The sequence below is a fragment of the Ahaetulla prasina genome, chromosome 17 (assembly GCF_028640845.1).
Source record: "Ahaetulla prasina isolate Xishuangbanna chromosome 17, ASM2864084v1, whole genome shotgun sequence".
Lineage (NCBI taxonomy): Eukaryota > Metazoa > Chordata > Lepidosauria > Squamata > Colubridae > Ahaetulla > Ahaetulla prasina.
Genome location: NC_080555.1, coordinates 11,329,900 through 11,355,146, shown reverse-complemented (window position 1 = coordinate 11,355,146; position 25,247 = coordinate 11,329,900). Strand labels below are relative to the sequence as shown.

Genomic DNA, 25,247 nt, shown 5'->3' with positions numbered 1-25,247 from the left:
GGGGAGCCCTAGACAGGGAAAGTGGGGCACGAAACTGGGCTTGGCCTTTATCAAATTGAGGCTTCCCGCTCGCAGGTGTTTTGGGTGAGTCCTCGGATTAGCCGGTGCCAAAACCTTAAACATATTCTGCCACGATCGGTTCTGGAGTCCCTCGTCAAGTCACCAGAGGTTCCGTTCCTGCTTTTTTTTTTCTTGCCAGCTGTCATATTTAGGATTGCAAAAGCAACAAAGGTCAAATCTTTCCTCGGATCAGCAGCTGTGGCTGGAAAGCTCACCTAACAGGAAAAGGGCTTAAGCATCTCTAAGTGCAGGGTTTAATTCATATCTCGGGCTCCGGTTTTTAGAGATAGCAACAGAGATTCCCTTGGTTTGTTCAGTGCAATAATGCCTTTCTGGCAAATTTGCAGATAGGGACGTATAACGATCAACGATGAATCGGAATAGAGCTGGAAGGGACCTTGGAGGTCTTCTAGTCCAGCCCCCTGCTCAAGCAGGAGACCCTGTACCATTTCAGACAAATGGCTATCCGGTCTCTTCTTGAAAACTTCCAAAGAAGGAAGGAAGGAAGGAAGGAAGGAAGGAAGGAAGGAAGGAAGGAAGGAAGGAAGGAAGGAAGGAAGGAAGGAAGGAAGGAAGGAAGGAAGGAAGATTAACAGAGTTGGAAGGGACCTTGGAGGTCTTCTAGTCCAACCCCCTGCTCAAGCAGAAGACCCTGTACCATTTCAGACACGTGGCTGTCGAGCCTCTTCTTAAAAACCTCCAGTGTTGGAGCACCTTCAACTTCTGGTGGCAAGCAGTTCCACTGGTTAATTGCCTTCACTGTTAGGAAGTTTCTCCTTAATTCCAGTTTTCTTCTTTCCTGCATTAGTTTCCATCCATTGTTTCTTGTCCTGCCTTCTGGTGCTTTGGAGAATAAGTTGACACCCCCGCTCTTCTTTGGGGCAGCCCCTCAAATGCTAGAATAATGCCATCATGTCACCCCTAATTCTTCTCTTCTCTAGAATCCGAATCCCAATCCCTGCAACAATATCCTGAAAATATTTGGATATTTCTCTTTAAAATGATAAACTGGATCCCACTGAGAAGATTCCCAAATGGGGTTGGACTAGAAGACCTCCAAGGCCCCTTCCAGCCCTATGATTTTATAAGTAGCAAAGATCAACATTGCAATTCTTTCGCTAACAAAAAAAAACCCCAACAACATTGGCTTGTTTTCAATAAAAACAGCAATATTGTTGCTTTTCTGATTTTATCGTTATTCCTCTGATCTTGGTTACTTTTTCATCTTTTAGTGTTATTAAAAATGATGTAATTTTAATGATGTAACATTGCATGAGCTCATTTGCATCAACATTAACAATAGTAACAGTAACAGAGTTGGAAGGGACCTTGGAGGTCATCTAGCCCAACCCCCTGCTCACGCAGACCTGTATTGGGGATTCGAAGTGCCGACCTTTCTGATCAACAAGCTCAGTGTCTTAGCCACTGAGCCACCTAGTCAGGCATGTAAATGATGTAATGAATAAAGTCTCTAAGTAAAGTTTCATGAGCCGAATCTCCAAATTTGATGTATTTATACTGACTGGTTCACACAGTCTTTTAACATAGATAGAGAATTTGCACGGAAAGCTAAGTTTGTTTAGTTTTAAATGTTGCTAGCTTTTTGTCAGTCTGTTTGGTGTCGTGGTTAAGGCACCAGGCTCAAAACCGGGAGGCGGTGAGTTCTAGTCCTGCCTTGGGCACCAAACCAGCTGGGTGATCTCAGGCCAGTCTTTTTCTCTCAGCCCCTAGGAAGGAGGCAATGGCAAGCCACTTCTGATAAATCTCGCCCCAAAAGCTGCAGGGACTTCAAGGAAGAAACTCGGCCCCACATGGGAGGCTCCACCCCCTCATCCACCAGGTATCCTCAAAGACGGCTCCAGGCTTGGCAGATTCTCACTGGTGCGAATGGAGGTTAAGATTGCTCCAGCAGTGGCCAAAATTGTGGAAACGTTTTGGGAAAAGTGTGTTTTTGAGGTTTTTCTTCACTAATAACACCACTTTTTGGGGGGAGTTTCAAGATGATCCTATTCCACTGCTGGAATGGCCTGGGAATAGCCCAGACCTTCACCCAATTGAAAATCGATGGAGCCGACTCAAGAAACTGGTTAGTCAGAAGCGACCCAGCAATAAAACCCAGTTAATAGAAGCCATCCTTCAATCTTGGTTTCACATTAGAACAGCTGCGGAACTCAAAGACTTCGTTCACTCCATGGGAAGACATTGTAAGGCCGTAGTTCATGCTAAAAGTTACCCGACGAAGTATTAACTGACATGGGGATAATGTTTGTAATATCTCGTTTTTTTCTACATGTTTTGCTTTTCTTCTTTATACTGTAACTGCTAGTCTAATAGCAAATCCCTTATAAAAGATATTGCATTACATTCTCGATTAAATTATCTTTCCATTGATGTATAATTTTATGGCACTGCTCCCCAAAAAAGTGGTGTTATAGAATAGAATAGAATAGAATAGAATAGAATAGAATAGAATAGAATAGAATAGAATAGAATAGAATAGAATTTTTTATTGGCCAAGTGTGATTGGACACACAAGGAATTTGTCTTGGTGCATATGCTCTCAGTGTACATAAAAGAAAAGATACCTTCATCAAGGTATGGAATAGAATAGAATAGAATAGAATAGAATAGAATAGAATAGAATAGAATAGAATAGAATAATATATACAATACAATAGAATAGAATAGAATAGAATAGAATAGAATATACAATAGAATAGAATAGAATAGAATTTTTTATTGGCCAAGTGTGATTGGACACACAAGGAATTTGTCTTGGTGCAGATGCTCTCAGTGTACATAAAAGAAAAAATACCTTCATCAAGGTATGGAATAGAATAGAATAGAATAGAATAGAATAGAATAGAATAGAATAGAATAGAATAATATATACAATACAATACAATAGAATAGAATAGAATAGAATAGAATAGAATAGAATAGAATAGAATAGAATAGAATAGAATAATATATACAATAGAATAGAATAGAATAGAATAATATATACAATAGAATAGAAGAGAAGATAATTTTTTATTGGCCAAGTGTGATTGGACACACAAGGAATTTGTCTTGGTGCATATGCTCTCAGTGTACATAAAAGAAAAGATACCTTCATCAAGGTATGGAATAGAATAGAATAGAATAGAATAGAATAGAATAGAATAGAATAGAATAATATATACAATAGAATAGAATAGAATAGAATAGAATAGAATAGAATAGAATAGAATAGAATAATATATACAATAGAATAGAATAGAATAGAATTTTTTATTGGCCAAGTGTGATTGGACACACAAGGAATTTGTCTTGGTGCAGATGCTCTCAGTGTACATAAAAGAAAAGATACCTTCATCAAGGTATGGAATAGAATAGAATAGAATAGAATAGAATAGAATAGAATAGAATAGAATAGAATAGAATAGAATAGAATAGAATAGAAATTTATTGGCCAAGTGTGATTGGACACACAAGGAATTTGTCTTGGTGCAGATGCTCTCAGTGTACATAAAAGAAAAGATACCTTCATCAAGGTATGGAATAGAATAGAATAGAATAGAATAGAATAGAATAGAATAGAATAGAATAGAATAGAATAGAATAATATATACAGTAGAATAGAATAGAATAGAATAGAATAGAATAGAATAGAATAGAATAGAATAGAATAGAATAGAATAGAATTTTTTATTGGCCAAGTGTGATTGGACACACAAGGAATTTGTCTTGGTGCAGATGCTCTCAGTGTACATAAAAGAAAAGATATGTTCATCAAGGTACAACATTTACAACACAATTGATGGTCAAAAGGTACAATTTGGCACTTAATGATACAACACTTAATCATAATCATAGGGTACAAATAAGCAATCAGGAACAATCAATATCAATATAAATCATAAGGATTACCAGCAACAAAGTTACAGTCATACAGTCATAAGTGGAAAGAGATTGGTGATGGGAACTATGAAACGATTAATAGTAGTGCAGATTCAGTAAATAGTCTGACAGTGTTTATTTGTTTAGCAGAGTGATGGCCTTTGGGAAAAAACTGTTCTTGTGTCTAGTTGTTCTGGTGTGCAGGGCTCTATAGCGTCGTTTTGAGGGTAGGAGTTGAAACAGTTTATGTCCAGGATGCGAGGGGTCTGTAAATATTTTCACAGCCCTCTTTTTGATTCGTGCAGTATACAGGTCCTCAAGGGAAGGCAGGTTGGTAGCAATTATTTTTTCTGCAGTTTTTATTTATTTTAGTTTTTATTAGCTAGTTTTAGAAAATATACACTTTTCCCAAAAGGTTTCCGACACAATTTTGGCCACTACTGTATGTTGTTGGAGAGGGGACCAAGATAGGATAGGATACAATCTGGAAACTCTGGAACGAGCTTCCTCCAGGACTTCGTCAACTTCCTGACCTTCGGACCTTCCGCCGCGAGCTCAAGACACATCTATTCATTTGCGCAGGACTGGACTAGATTTTTTAAAATTTTAAATGTCTAAATTTTAGATTTGGTTTTAAATTGGGTTTTATTGTTTATATGTCTATTTTAAATTTTGGCCTATATAATAAGTTTTTTAGATGAATGTTTTTACTTTGTATATTTATGTGTTTTTATATGGCTGTACACCGCCCTGAGTCCCTAGGGAGATAGGGCGGTATAAAAGTATGAATAAATAAATAAATAAATAAATAAACTCTTCCTGGGGTGTGGGGGCAGCCATGGGGGGGTGCAGGGGGAGGGAGACCAAGATTTGCTAAAAATACATTTGCTCAGATTTCCACATTTTCTTAAGAAATGAGCAACCTTCCCAACTCCTGCAATTTATCTGAATATCTCTGGATTATCTTACTCAGCGCAAGTGCTTGATAAGGTAGGAATTGCAGATTTCTCATGTCACTCAGCTCCGTCAGGATAGAATTGGTAGACAGTGAATTTTAATCCCACCTTGAGCAGAAAGCCAGCTGGTGATCTTGGGTTTGTTTGTTTGTTTGTTTGTTTGTTTGTTTATCACACTTTTAAACCTTTGTCCTAGGACTTACTCTCTCTCAGCCCCGGGAAGGAGCCGAGGGCAAGTCATTTCTGAAGAACCTGAACCAAGGACTGGTCCAGGCAGTTGCTGGGAATCCGACACATTGATGTGTGTTTTTTGTCTTGTGTACCTCTTGGATGCACACTTTAATGCTTGGTCTATTTTTATTTTGTCTTGGGGTTTGTTTGTTTGTTTTTTGTCAAAATTTCCTTTTTTTTAAAAAGAATTTGCATTTCAACTTTCTGACTAAAATAAAATGGAAAGAAAAGAAAAGAAGGAAGGAAGGAAGGAAGGAAGGAAGGAAGGAAGGAAGGAAGGAAGGAAAAAAAAAAGAAAGAAAGAAAGAAAGAAAGAAAGAAAGAAAGAAAGAAAGAAAGAAAGAAAGAAAGAAAAGGAGGGCAGGAGGGAGCGAGGGGGGAGGAAGAAAGAAAGAAAGAAAGAGAAAGAAAGAAAGAAAGAAAGAAAGAAAAGGAGGGCAGGAGGGAGGGAAGGAGGAAAGGAAGGAAGGAGGGAGGAGGAAGAAAGAAAGAAAGAAAGAAAGAAAGAAAGAAAGAAAGAAAGAAAGAAAGAAAAAAAGAAAAAAGAGGGTAGGAGGGAGGGAGGGAAAGAAAGAAAGAAAGAGAGAGAGAGAGAGAGAGAAAGAAAGAAAAAAAAGAGAGAGAGAGAGAGAAGGCAGGCAGGAGAGAGGGAGGGTGAGGGAAGAAAGAAGGAAAATAGATAGATAGCTAGATAGATAGATAGATAGATAGATAGATAGATAGATAGATAGATAGATAGATAGATAGATAGATAGTGGCTGGTTGGATAGACAGACAAACAGACTCCAGGAATCCGATTCTAGCTGCAGATCTGAAAATTATTCACATGATCCCTGAATTAAAATGGGGTTATGAATCACTACACCTTTCAGAACCGAGGAACTGACTGCTACAAGACAGAGGTGGGGGGGAACTGTTGGTGGAAGACAAATCTTTAAACCTGGGGTTTTCAACCTCAGCTCCTTGAAGGTGGGTGGACGTCAACTCTTCCTGGCTGGGGAATTCTGGGAGTTTGAAGTTGTCCCCCCCGTTCTTCGAGTAGTTGAGGAAAGAGGCTGCAAAGTCTACCCAGGCATGATTTATTTTACTTATTTATTTGAGTTAAAAAGATTTATATAGCCGCCTGTCTTAAACAGCTCAGAGCAAGAGTAAAACCGGTAGCTATAAAACTGTCATAAAACCATAAATACAGCTCAGTGTAAATAATGGGAGAGCTCAAGGTAAATATTACAACTTACTCAATATCGTACTATGACTTACTCGATGTCAATTCTACTCTGCATAGTGCAGCTGGCTTCCCCAAATGGGTGAGATTTTCACCCTCCTAGTCCTCACTGAGTCTAGCCCTTCTTGGGATGCGGAGTCCCTCTGACCGATCTAAACTTAATCTTACGTAGCTTCTTCTCCAGAAATATTACACTGCTAACCAGAGCTTATAAAACATTTACAAGACCAATTCTCGAATACAGCTCGCCTGTCTGGAACCCACACCTCATTTTGGACATCAGTACAATTGAGCGTGTCCAGAAATATTTTACAAGAAGAGTTCTCCACTCCTCTGATTACAACAAAATACCTTATGCCACCAGACTTGAAATCCTGGGTTTAGAAAATTTAGAACTACGCCGCCTTCTGCATGACCTGAGTTTAACTCATAGAATCATCTATTGCAATGTCCTTCCTGCTGAAGACTACTTCAGCTTCAATCGCAACAATACACGAGCACACAATAGATTTAAGCTTAATGTGAACCGCTCCAATCTTGATTGTAGAAAATATGACTTCAATAACAGAGTGGTTAATGCCTGGAATGCACTACCTGACTCTGTGGTCTCTTCCCAAAATCCCCAAAGCTTCAACCAAACTGACTACTATTGACCTCACCCCATTCCTAAGAGGTCCGTAAGGGCCGTGCATAAGAGCACCAACGTGCCTACCGTTCCTGTCCTATTGTTTCCTTTTGTTATATCCAATTAATATAGTTATTATATACTCATGCTTATATATATGCTTATATGTCATATAGTTATTTCATGCTTGTGCTTATATATACGGTTGTGACAAAATAAATAAATAAATAAATAAATAGTTGACCTTCCCAAGCCTTAGTTCCTGAGATCTCAGTCTCTAGGGCAGATTTTCTCAACCTCAGGAACTTTAAGAGGTGTGGACGTCAACTCCCAGATTTTCCCAGCCAGCCATTCCGACTGAAGGAGTCCCATTTTATAAAGCCTTAGTAAGGGCCACAGCTGGAATCCTGCATCCAGTTTTGGGTCACCACATTACAAAAAAAAAAGGTTGAGACATTGGAAAAAATGCAGAGAAGAGCAACTCAGATGAGCAAAGGCTGAAGCATACGAACAACGGTTGCAGGAATTGGGACTGGCTACTGCAGAGAAAAGAAGAAGTAAGGGTGACATGATAGCGTCTTCCAATATTTGAGGGGCTGCCCCAAAGAAGAGGGGGGGTCAAATTATTCTCCAAAGCACCAGAGGGCAGGACAAGAAGCAACGGATGGAAACTAATCCAGGAGAGAAGCAACTTGGAATTAAGGAGAAATTTCCTAACAGTGAGGACAATTAACCAGTGGAACAGCTTGCCACCAGAAGTTGTGGGGGCTCCAACACTGGAGGTTTTTAAGAAAAGACAGCCATTTGTCTGAAATGGTATAGGGTTTTCTGCTTGAGCAGGGGGTTGGACTAGAAGACCTCTGAGGTCCCTTCCAGCTCTATTCTGGCTGAAGTCAGAAATCAATCTTTCTTTCTTTCTTTCTTTCTTTCTTTCTCTCTCTCTCTCTCTCTCTCTCTCTCTCTCTCTCTCTCTATCTATCTATCTATCTATCTATCTATCTCCCAATTCCTTCTATCTATCTATCTATCTATCTATCTATCTATCTATCTATCTATCTATCTATCTATCTATCTATCTATCTATCTATCTATCTATCTATCGTTGTAAGCCGACCAGAGGCGCCTTGTGGAGTTGAGATGGATAGCAAACAACTTTAATAAATAATAACATTTACGCTTTTCTTTATGCTTTTTTTTTTACACTTTCATTCCTGTCCTTTTTTTTTTACTCTTAATATTTTTTAACTGGAAGTTTACATTGTTTTTAAGGTGCTTGTTTTGTTAAATGCAGTAGAATTATTTGAAAGAAAAGGAAAAAATCATTTTCAGTCTGTCGTCCCTCCCGCCCCAAAAATACAAGACTTTATGTCTCAGCATCCTTTAAAACAGGGGTCTCTAAACTTGGCAATTTTAACATTTGTGGGCTTCATTCCCAGAATTCCCAGCTTGTTTGGACACCAAACTTGACAACTTTAACACTCGTGGGCTTCAATACCCAGAATTCCCCAGCCTGTTTGGAGACCAAACTTGGCAGCTTTACTTGTGTTCAATTCCCAGAATTCCCCAGCCAGTTTGAAGACCAAACTTGGCAACTTCAACTACATAGCAAAAAAGGCTCTTAAGAGTTGTAAACCTAATTTTATGCAGCTTCTTTTCCAAAAGCTCTACACTACTAACCAGAACATACAAAACATTTGCTAGACCTATTCTTGAATACAGCTCACCTGTCTGGAACCCATACCACATCTCTGACATTAATACAATTGAACACGTCCAGAAATATTTTATAAGAAGAGTTCTCCACTCCTCTGAATACAACAAAATACCTTATACCACCACACTTGAAATCCTGGGCTTAGAAAACTTAGAACTTCGCCGACTCCGACAAAATCTGTGTTTAACACACAAAATCATCTATTGCAATATCCTTCCTGTAAAAGACTACTTCAGCTTCAATCGCAATAATACAAGAGCAAACAATAGATTCAAACTTAATGTTAAACACTTCAACCTTAATTGCAGAAAATATGACTTCTGTAACAGAGTTGTTAACGCTTGGAACTCACTACCTGACTCTGTGGTCTCTTCCCAAAATCCCAAAAACTTCAACCAAAAACTGTCTACTATTGACCCCATTCCTAAGAGGACTATAAGGGGCGTGCATAAGAGCACAATAGTGCCTACCGTTCCTGTCCTATTGTTCCCTTTCATTATATCAAATTAATATAGTTGTTGCATACTTTTGCTTATATATATGTTTTTATGATGTGTTGTTGTTTTATATCAATGTTTGCGTATACTGTTGTGACAAAATTTAAAAAAACCAAACCTTTAACACTTGCGGACTTCAATTCCCAGAATTCTAGTTTGGAGACCCCCCTCCCTCCCTGCTTTAAATCACGAGAACCAGAAATAGCTTGATGAGCTCAGAGCTATCGTGGAGGGCAGCAAGAATTAAAATTAAAATTCCTCAATGCAAAAATAATAATAATAGTAATAATAATGCAACGACGGTTCCTGGCTTTGTTGCACCAAAAACCAGTAGCACCAGGTTGAGAAACTTGTCTCAGCAGGGCAGACGATGGGCTAATTTTGCTCACCAGAAGGCAGCGTGCAAAGCGATGGGGCGGGAGGCCTGTTTTTCTACCTGACCTTCCGGTCCGAGGAGTGTTGCCACACACGCACAAATCCGCCACCCGCCTCGTGACTTTTGCACACCGGTATTTGCACACGCCTATCCTGAGACCGATCCTAACCGTCTCAGGCTGGGGTAGGAAAATGCTCAAGGAGGGAAGTCAGGAGCGAGAAGAGAAGAGAAGAGAAACCCAGCTGGTTTCGGTTTCTCATTTTTTGGGGAAATATGTCAACTTTGGGCGTTTGCAATTTGAAGTTTTGGTTGCTGTTTTTTGGGGTGTTTTTTTTAAAAAGTTTGCATTCGTATTTCCAAGTCTTTTCTTGCAGGCTTCTCTGAACCACCTGCCTTTCTCTTCGTACCCTTTCCTGCTATAAAAATGAACAGAGTCCTTTAACAGATTGACAGAGTTGGAAGGGACCTTGTAGGTCATCTAGTCCAACCCCCTGCCCAACCAGGAGACCCTAAACCATTTCTGACTGATAACAGATTAACAGAGTTGGAAGGGACCTTGTAGGTCATCTAGTCCAACCCCACGCCCAAGCAGGAGACCCTACATACCATTTCTGACAAATGGCAGTCCAGTCTCTTGATTTAACCTTTAAATCAGCCCTTATTTAAATCAGATTCAAATCAGTCCTTGATTGAACCCCTCATTAAGTGACCATTTGAATTTCTAACAATACTAAACGAAGGGATTAGATGGCATAAACCTCAGTGAGAAATACCCTTAATGATGGTGTATCTGTCCCAGACTCCAACTAGGTTTATTTCCTCGGTGGAGTAGGTAAGATCTGTCCAGATGCTCCCAGGCTTACAACGATTTGTTTAGTGACCGTTCAAAATCACGACAGCGCTGGACAAAGTGACTTCCAATTGGTCTCCCACTTACAACCGTCACAGTAGGGTTGTATGATCACATCCTTCAGATTTGGGCTTGTGGAAACTGGCGTGTACTTACAACAGTTGCAACGCAATGAATATTCACTCAGTAGCCAAACGAAAAGGTAGTCATGGCTACAATTTTGCAGTTCTCGCAACTATCACCCAAAAGGAGACTGCTAACAAAAAACAAACCCCCAAAAATATATATATTATTATTTTGCCAAATTCAAGCATGCCTCGACTTTTGACCACATTTAGGACCGGAATTTCCGCTGGTTAACAAGACAGTTGTATTCAATTTTATGGCCCTTATGGTTGTTAAGTGAATCATGCGGCCATTAAGTGAATCTCGCTACCCCATTGACCCTGCTGGGGAGGTCGTAATTGGTGATCACATGACCCCGGGACATTTGACACTCGTGACCTTTGCAGCATTCCCGTGGTCACGTGATCAAAATTCAGACGCTTGGCAACTGACTTGTACTTATGCCGGTTGCAGTGACCCACTTTGGCGACCTCCTGACAAGCAAAGTCAATGGGGAAGCCGGGATTCGCTTAACAACCGTGTGGCTAACTTAACAGTGGCTGTGATTCACTTAACAACCGTGGCTGGAAAGGTCGTAAAACCGGGGGGGGGGCAAAAGTCACTTAGCAACTGTCTCGCTTAGTGATGGAAATCTGGGGCTCGGTTGTGATCGTACGTCGAGGATTATTTGCAAACGGGAAGTAGCCTGGTTCACGCAGAATACTAACTGCAAGCATTTTACCAGCTTGGGTTTTGACAAAGAGCAAGGCAACACCCTAAAAATAGGTGGGGCCGGAAGATGTAGCAGGGAGAAAAATTAAAGTATGTGAATCAGATTAAATCAAATTAATAGGATCGTTCTGGCATATTAACTTCTCCTTGTTAAATTAAGATTCTGGGTCAACTTCAGGAAGGGATTTGGTAAAGGACTGTATGATAAAGTGGGCACAAAATTTTCAGGAGCCAATATTATTGGAAACTTGGGGAAAAAATTGGGTTAGAAATGTTAAATTTACACAGGCACAGAATTTAAGGGAAAATTTTTATAAAATGTTTTACAGATGGCATTTAGATCCTAAGAAATTATCGTGTATGTATCCAGATATGCAAGCAAAATGTTGGAGATGTAATTGTGATGACGCTACATATTTTCATATTTGGTGGACTTGTAAAAATATTAAGGCTTTTTGGATAAGAATTTGGTGGATTCTACAAAATGTTTTGAAAAAGATAAAGTTCCTGCCGCAATTTTTTCTGCTGGGAATTATCACGGACTGTACAGTAATTGAGACCAAATTGATCTTAAATCTAATAACAGCGGCAAGATTACTGATAGGACAGTATTGGAAGAAAAAAGAAGTACCTACAATAGGAGAATGGATATTGAAAGTTGCCAATTTGGCTGAGATGGCAAAAATCTCAGCCTTTTTGAAAGACAATACACAAGAAAGACATTTAAATGAATGGAAAAAATGGATTGACTATATTCAAAACAGATATCAGACTAAGAGTTATCAGACTGCCTTTGAATGATTAGGATGTATCATTTTTGATTGTTTTGGGGGAGGTTAGGAATTGATGAGAATTGTAGGAGTATAATTCAGTTAGGAGGGAAAATTTTTTAGTATATGTTTGTTTTATTTTTAACTATACCTTGTGTTTGTTCCGGGAAGTCAGGAAGTCGGGGGAAGGGGCTAGGGGAGGGGGAAATGGGGAAAGTTTTGTAAAACTTTTTCAATAATAAAAAAAAAAAGATTCTGGGTCAACTTCAGGAAGGGCTTGTTCAATTACGAACGGCAGTGATTCGCTTAACAAAAAAGGTACGAACCAATTGGCTGGGCTCACAGGATATAAAACAGAGCTGAAGTTTCAACATCCAAATATATATATATTTCAACATATCTGTTGTGACCCAGGCCCAAGTAGGTAGTAGGAAACTCAGGCCTGTGAAAAAACAAACAAAATTTATTCGAACAGCTGAGAATTACTTCATTCCCAGCGTCATTCAACTCAGATTAAAACAAATTCCTCCCAACACAAATTCCTCAGTCCTATCGCAAACCTGGGTCCAATTAGGCAAACTGCAAAAGGCCTTTCTTGGCAAACGTTCACAAGTCACAAAAATAAATGCAAGACGTAGACGAAGCAGAAGACGAAGCTACCAACGTTGTTTTCCGGCAAAGCTGAAACACCGTTGCTGGTCTGTTTTAAGCCTTATGGGAGGAGCCAATCATCTCTTGGCCTTACTCCCGAGTTGTCCTCTCTGCTTGAGCTGCTCTTGCCTTCTGGCAGCTCTTCTCATGCGTGCATTAGGAACAGGCTCCTCCTGTTCCTCTGCCTCACTACTGTCAGTCTCTGGAGGCTCTGGAGTCCGCACCTCACTCCCCGATGGCCCTGGCCTCACCTCAGCCTCATCGCTGTCCGACTCCGTTGCCAGCTCCGTAGGCTGCTGGCGGACCACAACAATATCATGATATATGATAGATAGATAGATAGATAGATAGATAGATAGATAGATAGATAGATAGATAGAGGGTAGGTAGGTGGGTGGGTGGGTGGATGGATGGATGGATGGATGGATGGATGGATGGATGGATGGATGGATGGATTTATTAATGCCACTCTATAAAGCCTCAGACAAGGAATAATGGATGGAAACTGATCCAGGAGAGATTAAACCTGGAAACAAGGCGAAATTTTCTGATTGTGAGAACAACCAACTGATGGAACAGAAGTTGCCTTCAGAAGTTGTTTGGAGCTTCATCACTGGAAGCTTTCTAGAAGAGGCTGGACTTCCATCTTGTCAGAAATGGTGTAGGGTCTCCTGCTTGGGCCGGGGATTGGACTAGATAACTAGAGAGCGAGGAGGGGGGAGATAAATGAGATGATAGATAGATAGATAGATAGATAGATAGATAGATAGATAGATAGATAGATAGATAGATAGATAGATAGATAGATAGATAGATAGATAGATGGATGAGAGGGAGGGAGGTATACAGACACACAATTCAGGAAATCCTGAAGTGTCTGCCTTTGTTACAGCATTCAAAGCAGAGCTTTGATAATGCCGTTGCATAGGCTCTCAACATTTCTCCCCCACAAAACCCCCTGGATTTGGGACCAAACCAGCTGCTGGGGACATTTAAGAGCATCCTCCACGAAAGCAGAAAATCCTTTTGCACCTCCAATTAATTAATTTACGACATTAATATCCTGATTTAATGCTCTTCGCTGGGCTCCGGGCATTAGCCCACAGGCAGCGCGTTATTGCGGCAATTTGGAGACGGCTACGCAAAAGGGCAATTGCCACAATTCTTCCTCTGAACCCATAATGCCCTCAGCGCTCCCCTTTCTGAAGTGATATTGATTTTGGGCTCCTCCCCGTCTCTCCAAAGGAGGCGATGGGGAAGCTGGGCGGCACCGCTCTTCTTGGGCATCCTGCCACCGAAGGAGACTCATCGGGTTGCCACCCTGTTTTGGGAGGCGCTGGGCCGGGGCAGGGTCACCAACACAGCCCGTCAGGATGGGACACGGCCAGCAAACCACTTTCACTCTTCTGGAGCAACTGGAAAAGCAACCCGGGCGTGAAATGCAGGGACAGTTCTCGGGTTACGACCGTTCTGGGGACCAGAATTTCCATTGCAGCTGTTCCATCAGTTGCAGCCATTGGACAACCGTTTTTTTTTCTCACGGTTGAGATTCAACCTGGAAATAAGGAGGAATTTCCTGACAGGGAGAGCAATCAATCCATGGAACAGAAGTTGCCTTCGGAAGTTGTGGGAGCTTCATCCCTGGAGGCTTTCAAGAAGAGACTGGGCTGCCCTCTGTCAGAAATGGTGCAGGGTCTCCTGCTTGGGCGGGGGGTTGGACTAGATGACCTACAGAGTCCCCCTTCCAACTCTGTTAATCTGTAAAGGATATCTAAAAAAAAAATGCAGAGAAGAGCAACCAGAATGATGAGGGGGCTGGAGGCTAAAACATACGATGAACGGTTGCAGGAACTGGGCCTGGCTGGTCTAGTGAAAAGAAGGACCAGGGGAGACAGGAGAGCATCTTCCAATATTTGAGGGGCTGCCCCAGAGAGGAGGAAGGGGTCAAGCTATTCTCCAAAGCGCCCGAAGGCCAGACAAGGATCAATGGATGGAAACTGACCAAGGAGAAATTCAACCTGGAAATAAGGAGAAATTTTCTGACAGTGAGAGCAATCAACCCATATACAGCCCAGTCTCTTCTTGAAAGCTTCCAATGATGAAGCTCCCACAACTTCCAAAGGCAACTTCTGTTCCCTGCGTTGATTTTTCTCACTGTCAGAAAATTTCTCCTTATTTCCAGGTTGAATCTCTCCTTGTTCAGTTTCCATCCATTTTATTCCTTATCTGGCCTTCGGGTGCTTTGGAAAATCGCTTGACCCCCTTCCTCCTCTCTGGGGCAGCCCCTCAAATATTGGAAGATGCTCTCCTGTCTCCCCTGCTCCTTCTCTTCACTAGACCAGCCAGGCAGTTTCTGCAACCGTTCATCGTATGTTTTAGCCTCCAGTCCCCTCATCATCCTGGTTGCTCTTCTCTGCACTCTTTCTAGAGTCTCAACCTCTTTTTTTATACATATATAGTGGTGACCAAAAATTCATGCAATATTCCAGGTGTGGCCTCACTGAAGGTAAAGGTTCCCCTTGCACTTATGTGCTAGTCGTTCCCGACTCTAGGAGGCGGTTCTCATCTCCATTTCAAGGGCGAAGAGCCAGCGCTGTCCAAAGACGTCTCCGTGGTCATCTGGCTGACATGACTCAATGCCAAAGGCACACGGAACGCTGTTACCTTCCCACCAAAGGTGGTCCCTATTTTTCTACTTGCATTTTTTTTTACCTGCTTTCAAACTGCTAAGTTGGCAGAAGCTGGGACAAGGAACAGGAGCTCACCCCATTACGCGGCACTAGAGATTCGAACCATTGAACTGCCGACCTCCTGATCGACAAGCTCAGCTTCCTAGCCCCTGAGCCATCGCGCCTCACTAGTGCCTCACTAATGTAATGCACAAGCACTTCTTGGGATCTTAATGCTATCCTTGTATTGAGGCAGCCTAGGATGGCATGGGCTTTTTTGGAAGCTGCAGCACACGGCTGGCTCGTACATAAGTGGTTTTCCACCAGGACATTTAGATTTCTCTCATATTTGCTGCTATTGCGCCTGCTACTACCTATTCTATACCTCTCTGCCTGCGGTTTTTCTTTCCTAAAGTGTAAAATATTACTTTTCTCCCCCACTGAGTTGCATTTTCTTGGACGGGCCCAAGATTAAATTAATCTGGATTAAAGAAATGCCCTGCTTTTGTAGAGTGGACCAGGGCTTTGCAACCTCCGCAAATTTAAGACAGGTGAACAGCGGTAGGTTTCACATGATGTTACTACTAGTTTGCCCCGCGCCTGCCCGGTTTGTGCATGCGGCTGCCTTCTGCACACGTGTTTTGCTCATGCGTGTGCCTTCCTTGCATGTACCCGGCCTCAAAAACATGCCTAAATAGGATGGCATAGAACCAGGGAGGGTGGCCGGGTACCCGCGATTTCCACTACCGGTTCGGTCTAAACCGGCTGAATACCAGCTCTGCATTTGAACTTCAACTCCCAGAAGTTGAAGTCCACACATGTTAAAGATTGAAAAGTGCAGTTTTGGAAGCGTCTACAGAGATTCCTCCATCACTCAGGCCATATAGAACTATCCAGGGAAGAAGAAGAATTTATATTCTTCACAGCCATCTGGATTTTCAGAGTTCTAAAGCCCAGATAGACTAGACTAGACTAGACTAGAATAGACTAGACTAGACTAGACTAGACTAGAATAGAATAGAATAGAATAGAATAGAATAGAATAGAATAGAATAGAATGAGAAAGGAATGGGAATAGAGGAGAAGAGAGGAGCGGAGCGGAGAAGAGAAGAGAAGAGAAGAGAAGAGAAGAGAAGAGAAGAGAAGAGAATGGGAGTAGAGTAGAGTAGAAGAGAAAGAAGAGAAGAGAAGAGAAAGAAGAGAAGAGAAGAGAAGAGAAGAGAAGAGAAGAGAAGAGAAGAGAAGAGAAGAGAAGAGAAGAGAAGAGAAGAGAAGGGAGAAGAGAAGGGAATGAGAAGGGAATGGGAGTAGAGTAGAGTAGAGCAGAGTAGAAGAAAGAGAAAGAAGAGAAGGGAAGGAAGAGAAGAGAAGGAATGAGAAGGAATGGAATAGGATAGAGTAGAGTAGAGTAGAGTAGAGTAGAGTAGAGAATAGAGTAGAGAGAAGAGAAGAGAAGAGAAGAGAAGAGAAGAGAAGAGAAGAGAAGAGAAGAGAAGAGAAGAGAAGGGAAGGGAAGAGAAGGGAATGAGAAGGGAATGAGAAGGGAATGGGAATAGGGTAGAGTAGAGTAGAGTAGAGTAGAGTAGAGTAGAGTAGAAGAGAAGAGAAGAGAAGAGAAGAGAATGGGAATGGGAATGGGAATGGGAATGGGAATAGAATAGAATAGAATAGAATAGAATAGAATAGAATAGAATAGAATAGAATAGAATAGAACTGGAAGGTACCTTGGAGGTCTTCTAGTCCATCCCCCTGCTCAAGCAGGAGAACCTACACTGTCTGGGTAGTCTCTTCTTAAAAACCTCCAGTGATGGAGCGCCCACAATTTCTGGAGGCAAGCTGTTCCACTGGTTAATTGTCCTCACTGTTAGGAGGACAATAATTCCAGGTTGATTCTCTCTCAGATTAGTTTCCATCGGCTGTTTCTTCTCCTGCCTTCTGGTGCTTTAGAAAATAAGTTGACCCCTCCCCCTCCTCTTTATGGCAGCCCCTCAAATACTGGAATGCCGCTATCATGTCTCCCCTAATTCTTCTTTTCTTCAGACTAGCCAGACCCAATTCCTGCAGCCGTTTTTCCTACGGTTTAGTCTCCAGGCCTTTGATCGTCTTAGTTGCTCTTCTCTGAACTTCTTCTAAAGTCTCAACCTCTTTTTTTGTAGTCTGGTGACCAAAACTGGTTGCCGTATCCCAGGTGTGGCCTTTACCAAGGTTTTATAAAGCCTTTATAAAGTTTTATAAAGGTTGTATAAATACTTTACAAAACCCTAAGTAAGGCCACACCTGGGAGGACCGCAAGGCATGTCTAAATCTGTTCTATTCCCTCTCCACTCGGTCAGAACTGAAGCCGCTTCTCTTGGATGAGAAGCGAAACCTTTTCAAGGAAAAAGCCCAGTTTGGAAAAAACACCTCTAGGACTATTTTGGAAGGAAGGGAAAAGTGGGGGGCGGGAATGGGGACCAGTGGGAATGCTGAATGTAACAGGAAATAGCAATTGTCATCAAAACCTTGTTTGTCTCTGGAATAGTTTTCAACTTTTCCATCTAATACTCATTCCCAGGATCCTAGGAATTGCTCCTAACTTCTTCTTTTTTAAAATATACTTTATTTTAACTTTTTTTACATTAAAAACATAGGGGGGAAAAGGTTATATCACTTAACAGCTATTTGTGGTGTTTTTCTTGTAAAAATAATCCGTGCAATGATTACAGACATTAAATTGTATGTATTTGTGTTCTTGTTTTATCTATTGTTTATACTTAGTAACTAAATATCCTTGTCTCTCTCCTTTCTATCCATTTATACCACTGTTCCCATATATTATTATTATTATTTTATTTGCATTTATATCCGCCCTTCTCTGAAGACTCAGGGCGGCTTACACTGTGTCAAGCAATAGTCTTCATCCATTTGTATATTATATACAAAGTCAACTTATTGCCCCCAACAATCTGGGTCCTCATTTTACCTACCTTATAAAGGATGGAAGGCTGAGTCAACCTTGGGCCTGGTGGGACTAGAACCTGCAGTAATTGCAGGCTGCTGTTAATAACAGACTGTCGTACCAGTCTGAGCCACAGAGGCCCCGATGTCTCTTTATCTTTTAAACTCAGTGTTAGTTTGTCCATTTCTGCGCAGTTCATGACCTTTTTTATAACAAGTTCCTCTGTAGGTATACATGGCTGTTTCCAACATTGAGCAAAGGCCATCCTGGCGGCAGCTAATACGTGTAGTATTAAATATTTTATACTCTTCACATATATTTTTTTTGAAAATCGCCAATAAAAAGAGTTCCGGTTCTAGATCCAATCGTTCATTCGTGATTTCCTGTAGCCACTCTTTAATTTTTAACCAATATTTACGAGATTCGGGGCAGGACCACCACATATGGTGATATGTTCCCTCTTTATTTTTACATTTCCAGCATATGGGGCTCATTTTGGGCTACAAAATGGGATACCCCCTTCGAGATTAGCGAAAATGTATCCTAACTTTTTTTAAAAGGTAAAAAAAAAAGGCTCTGATGATCGCACGGCTCAGCTGTGATCATCAGAGCCTTTTAAAAGCATTTTTTTTACAACCTATCCGGCCGAATAAGTTGTAAAAAAAATGCTTTTAAAAAGTTTTTTAAAAAGCCTCTGACGATCAGACAACTCAGCTCATCTGATCATCAAGAGCCTCTTTTTTTTAACCTTTTAAAAGCATTTTTTAAAAGAAGCAGCAAGCGGGGAAGTGGACGACCGAGCATTGAGTGGCCATGGGCTGTGGGGGGGAAGGATTTTTGCTATCGGTTCTCTGAACCACCCGCCGCCATTGCTACCGGATCAGGCGATCCGGTCCGAACCAGGAGCATTTCACCCCTGTCTGTAGACCTGTCAAAGTCAGCTTTGCTTTAGACCAGGACTCTCCAAACTTGGCAACTTTAATACATTAAAGAGAAGATATCACAATGAAATGTTAGATTTAATGTGTAGGAGGTATGTATATAAAATGTATTGATTATATAAATAAGTATGTAACAAACAAAATGCATATGTATATATAATCGGCTGAAAGTGGATATTGCTAAAAATGCCGGCGTTGGAAAACTGTAGAAATGTAATTATGATTTAAAGATGTAAATGTTGAATAAAAACAATTTTTAAAAAAAACAACCAGATGAACAGTGTTGGAAGGGACCTCGTAGGCCATCTAGTCCAACCCCACACCCAAGCAGGAGGCCCTACACCATTTCTGACAAATGGCAGTCCAGTCTTTTCTCGAAAGCCTCCAGTGATGAAGCTCCCACAACTTCTGAACTCCAAGTTAATATAGACTGCATGAAAAAACATTTGTGCAAACTCAGCAGGTTAGTGAACACGATCGCCAGGTTACGCGTGTCGTGCGAATGCCGCCAAGGCGCCGTCAGAATGAAAATGGAAGCCAGAACCGCTTCAGAGTTGGTGGGGGAAATTCCCTAAGATGACCAGCCATCGGAAGGTTGGTCATTGCATTAAGTATGGATCGGCTGTATAGGAGATCCTCGATTTACGACGACAACAGAGCCCAAAATTTACGTTGTTGAGCGAGACATTTGTTAAGTGAATTTTGCCCCATTTTGCAACCTTTCTTGCCTTGCTTTTTAAGTGAATTCCCGCGACTGATAAGTTAGTCACCCAGCTGTTAAGTGAATCGGCGCAATTGATAAATTGTTAAATGAATTGGGCTTCCCCATTAACTTTGCTGGTCGCAAAAGGGGAATCCCGTGATCTCGGGAGATAGCAACAGTCTTAAGTATGAACCGGTTGCCAAGCGTCTTGAATTTTGATTTGACCGTGGGGATGCTGTAACGGACGTAAGTGTGAAAAATGGTCGTGTCACTTTTTCAGTGCCGTTGTAACTTCGAACGGCCACTAAATGACCTGTTATAAGTCAAGGACCACCTGTACACTGAATTGCGAATGAATTGAATGGTCAGGTTTGTAAAAAGAGGCAGGAAGGGAGAAGGAAGTGGGAAGGAAAGGGAAGAGAAGAAAAGAGGGAGGGAGGGAAGAAAGAATAAAAAGGGAAGGAAGGAAGGAAAGAAGGAAAGAAGAAGGAAGGAAAGAAGGAAGGAAAAAGAAGGGAGGGAGGGAGAGAAAGAAGGAAGGGAAAAATAGAGAAGGGAGGGACGGAGGGAGGAAAGAAAAAGAAGGGAAGAAAGCAGGGAAGGAAGGAGGAAGGAAGGAAAGAAGAAGAAGGAAGGAAAGAAGGGAGGGACAGAAGGAAGGAAAAATAAAGAAGGGAGGAATGGAGGAAGGAGGAAGGAGGAAGGGAGAATAGAGAAGGGAGGAAGGCAAGCAGGCAGGAAAGAAGGAAGGAAAAAGGGAGGAGAGAGGAGAGGAAATAAAGAAAAGAAGGAAGGAAGGAAGGAAAGAAAAGGGAGGGAGGGAGTGAAGGAAGGAAGGAAAAATAGAGAAGGGAGGAAGGAAGGAAGGAAGGAAGGAAGGAAGGAAGGAAGGAAGGAAGGAAGGAAGGAAGGAAGGAAGGAAGGAAAGAAACGGGACGGAGGGAAGGCAGGCAGGCAGGAAACAAAAAGGAAGGAAGAAGGGAGGGCGGGAAGGAAGGAAGGAAGGAAGGAAGAGGAAGGAAGGAAGGAAGGAAGGAAGGAAGGAAGGAAGGAAGGAAGGAAGGAAGGAAGGAAGGAAGGAAGGAAGGCAACTGGAATATTCATCTAAAATGTTGTGTAAATGTGGCTGCTCAGCTCTTTCGCTCGGCAGACTCCGGACTCCACATCCTGCAGCCTCAGCCATTGAAGACACACACACATACATATACACACCCCGCCGTCCCCAGCCTCTTTCAAGGGTATGCAACAACAAAGCTGACTTTGCCGCCGGGTGGTTGTGCGTGTGGTCAAGAAGGAAATGGCAAACTAGGTCTTGGCATTTCCTGTTACGCTGTGCAATTCAAAGCCGTATTCTGCATCCTTACCAATAATCCCTGTTCTTTTTTCCCTTCCTTCCAACACCTGGCTGGCTGGGGAATTCTGGGAGTCGGTTTGCCATTCGGCTGACCCCTCGCCCACCAGCCGGGCTCTGCCAGCCTGCCCCTTTTCCCAGGCTGGCACGGTGACTCAGGGGGTGCCAGGGCCTTGCGGGCACCCAGCAAGGGAGGCTGAGTCAGCAACTCCGGTGCAGAAAACCTGCCGAGTCACTGAAGAGTGGCTGGTGCCAGGGAAGGGAGGGGAGGGGAGGGGAGGGGAGAGGCCACGCAGCCCAACAGGTAGAGACTCCGCAGAGAACCCACACAACCTCGGCTGTCACGGCACCCTTATCCGCGGTTATCTTTCCAAACCAGTTTTTCGAGATCATCATCCCCCCCACAGGTTGAGTCACCCGTCCGCTGGGCTCAGCCCGGCTCAATGCAAACACAACAGCAACCCCATTGGGTGGCGCCCACTTTTATTTTTTGGGGGGCAGAGAGTCCCCCATTTCTGGAGTGGAGTCAACCATCCCTAGCGGAGCATTTCCCGATCTGGCAAAACATCCCGATTGGGGAAACTTCACTCAGGGAGAGAGCTTTCTCCGGCGGTCCAATGCAATGGGGAACTCTGCACATGGGCAGGAACATGGTTGGCTGGTGGCAAATGACGACAAGCTGTCTTGATGACACGAAAACTTTGCATCCATTGGTCAGGATAAAGCAGGATTTCTCAACCTCAGGCACTTGAAGACGGGTGGACTTCAACTCCCAGAATTCCCCAGCTAGCAGGTTTTAAGATGGATGGACTTCAGCTCCCAGAATTCCCCAGCATGCTTTAAGAGGGGTGGACTTCCACTCCCAGAATCCTCCAGCTAGCAGGTTTTAAGATGGATGGACTTCAACTCCCAGAATTCCCCAGCCAGCAGGTTTTAAGATGGATGGACTTCAACTCCCAGAATTCCCCAGCCAGTATGCTTTAAGATGGATGGACTTCAACTCCCAGAATTCCTCAGCCGGCATTTTTTAAGATGGATAGACTTCAACTCCCAGAATTCCTCAGCTGGCATGTTTTAAGATGGATGGACTTCAACTCCCAGAATTCCTCAGCCGGCATTTTTTAAGATGGATAGACTTCAACTCCCAGAATTCCTCAGCTGGCATGTTTTAAGATGGATGGACTTCAACTCCCAGAATTCCCCAGCATGCTTTAAGAGGGGTGGACTTCCACTCCCAGAATCCTCCAGCTGGCATGCCTTACAAGGGGTGGACTTCCATTCCCAGAATTCCCCAGCTAGCAGGTTTTAAGACGGATGGACTTCAACTCCCAGAATTCCTCAGCCAGCACATTTTAAGAATTCTGGGACTTCAACTCCCAGAATTCCCTAGCCATCGTGCTTTAATTTTGGGAGTTGAAATCCACCCATCTTCAAATTCCAGAGGTTGAGAAACACTGAGATAAAGGCTCCAATATGGCTTGACCGAAGCCCATATAAATTTCCTGCTCAGGTATGTTTGTGGCTATGGGAATTCTGGGAATCAAAGTCCACACGTTTTCAAGTTCCCAAATTTGGAAAACATTGCTCTACGTTATTCAGCTTGACTTTTTCCAGCAAAGCCACTCCCCCCACCCCCATATCTTCTCTTCTTGGTCACTTTCGTGTAGAGACAAGCAAGGGATCCAGAAAAGAACAGAAACCGAAATTTTCACCCAAATTTGCCTTTTGCACGAAGCCGATAAGAGACGATAAGAGAAGCAAAAAAAAAATAAAACGAAAACCCAAACCCGAGCATCGTTCTGCGAAAAAGCATCAAATTTTAGGCTTTGGTGGAGCTTCACCCCGATGGGAATTTATGTGATTTTAAAAAAGAAAGAAAGAAAGAAATTCTCGTTTGCCGTATGAAACGATCTTTATGACGAGATTAAGAAATCTCAGCGTTGTGTTTTGCCCTTCTTTCAAAGAAAGTTTAACGCTGCTGCCAGCTTGGCAACCCGGCCTTAGCCTCGGCTCCGCCTAACGGATTGATGCCAACTTCATTTTATTGTTGTTGTTTTTTTTTTCCTTGCTTGCAAAGTCAAACCAGCTCCATTTTTCCTGACAATTCATTTACGGGACGATTAATTCGCAGGTTGGACCGCGATGCCCGAGGAAGTCACTTCCTGATCCCAGTTGGGAAAACTCACACGCATGTCGGTTTGTTCCTTCGGAGGTTTTTTTGGAGATTCCTCCAGAAAAGAGACCATCAAAATTCCTTTAAAACAGGGATCTCCAATCTTGGTCCCTTTAAGACTTGTGGACTTCAACTCTTAAAGTTGAAGTGGGTGTTGAAGTGGGTCCACAAGTCTTAAAGGGACCAAGGTTGGAGACCCCTGCTTTAAAAAATATATGAATTCCCTCGCCAACCTTTGCAACGAATCGAACTGATAGATACAACCGATAAAAACACACTACAGGCAGTCCCCGACTTACGACCGCAACTGAGCCCAAAATGTTTGTTGCCAAGGGAAACATTTGTTAGGTGAATTTTGTCCCGTTCGTGATTAAGTGAATCAAGGGAGTAGCATGGTCATTAAGTGAATCCGGCTTTCCCGTGGACGACGTTCATCCGAAGGCCACAAAAAGTGACCTCGTGACCCCGGCACACGGCAATCGTCGTAAGGTAAGAGTCGGTTGCTACGCCTCTGATTTTTTTGCTCGCGTGACTATGGGGGATACCGCAGCAGTCGCAAGGGTGAAAAACAGTCGTAAGCGGCTCTTTGCAGTGTGACTTTCAACGGTCCCTAAGTGAGCCGTTGTAAGTCGAGGATTGCCTGGAGGGAAGATAATGCAGATTGCCAATAATGCAATAAACAAGCCAGCCTCGAAAGATCTGCCTGGAACCAGGTGTGCCACCTTCGCACAGGTGTGCCTCCTTACATCGGTGCAAAAAAAAAACCCAAAAAAAACTCAAGGGAGCAAAAGGGATGAGGTGGGTCCAGCCCCACCCCACAGGGGCTCCCCGAAGCAAAGCAAACGATTAGCAAAACTGTCAATTACCCGTCGGTCAATGTCAAAAAAATTTCTTGCGGGTGAAAAGTATCCGGAAAGCAGGATAACAACTATCGGCACACGATGGAGAAAATTAAAGAAAAGAGAAGAAGAGAAAAACCAACAACTTACCGGAGATTGGCAGGACCAGCAGGCAGATGTGCCACAGCATGGTGTGCAAAGGGGAGGTTGATGGTGGTGCCAGGGGGGGGGGTGTCAAAACGTGCCTTGCACACTTCCCCTCGGTCCCCCAAAAGTCTCGGACCCCTTGGCAAACTCTACAAATCCGTCCTGCGTCTCCTCAACCAGCAACACACGGGCTCCGCTTGTGTGTGTAACACACACGCACGCCCCTCGGTCACACCCGCAGGAGCGAAGCACAGAGTCCCATCGTGTTGTCACCGACCGGAGGGGCCCCTGTTTGAAGGAGGCGGCTGGGGGCCACAGGTGTCTTCGGCGGGCATCCGTGGAGGGGTGGGGTGGGATGGGGTGGGGAGCAAGTCTTCGCTTCCAAATCCGGCAGGAAAGTTGTGGCGAACTCCCCCGCCGGAGTGTTGCCTTCTGCTTGTGTTTTGAAACTCTGCAACCTGTTCCTCACACACAGGACCGGAGGGAGGGGAAGCCTGCCAGGGAAGAAATATTAACCTGTTTAGCAAGTTTGAACAGGTGTTTCTCAAAAGGGGGAGGGCGGGGGGGGGTGAGGTTTCGTTTATAAAGGGAAAAGGCTTCATGTGGGGGGGGGGCGGGTGCCATCACAATTCCTGAGGTGGCAACTCCGGGGCTGGGTGCCAAAAGGGGGACGGGGTGGCCCTCTGAAGACCCCCCGGGGCCCTAAAAACGGGACATCGGAGTGCTCTTATTTACAACGGGTTCATTTAGTGACTGTTCGGAGTTATGACGACGCTGGAGCAATCAACTTGCAACCGGTCCTCGCGCTAAGA

The 25,247-nt window shown here is 43.0% G+C and overlaps 1 protein-coding gene across 2 annotated transcripts in view; it reads right to left on the bottom strand.

The window, feature by feature from the left end:
* Positions 1-24,877, bottom strand: part of NECTIN4 (nectin cell adhesion molecule 4) — a 148,603-nt gene extending 123,726 nt beyond the window's left edge. Inside the window, exon 1 of one of the 2 annotated variants that reach the window (XM_058160036.1) lies at positions 24,439-24,877. In XM_058160036.1, the coding sequence (XP_058016019.1) occupies positions 24,439-24,478 (40 nt within the window). In that variant the 5' untranslated portion in view covers positions 24,479-24,877. The remainder of the gene's footprint in view (positions 1-24,438) is intronic. The other variant, XM_058160035.1, reaches the window with a different exon arrangement.
* Positions 24,878-25,247: the final 370 nt, after the last annotated feature.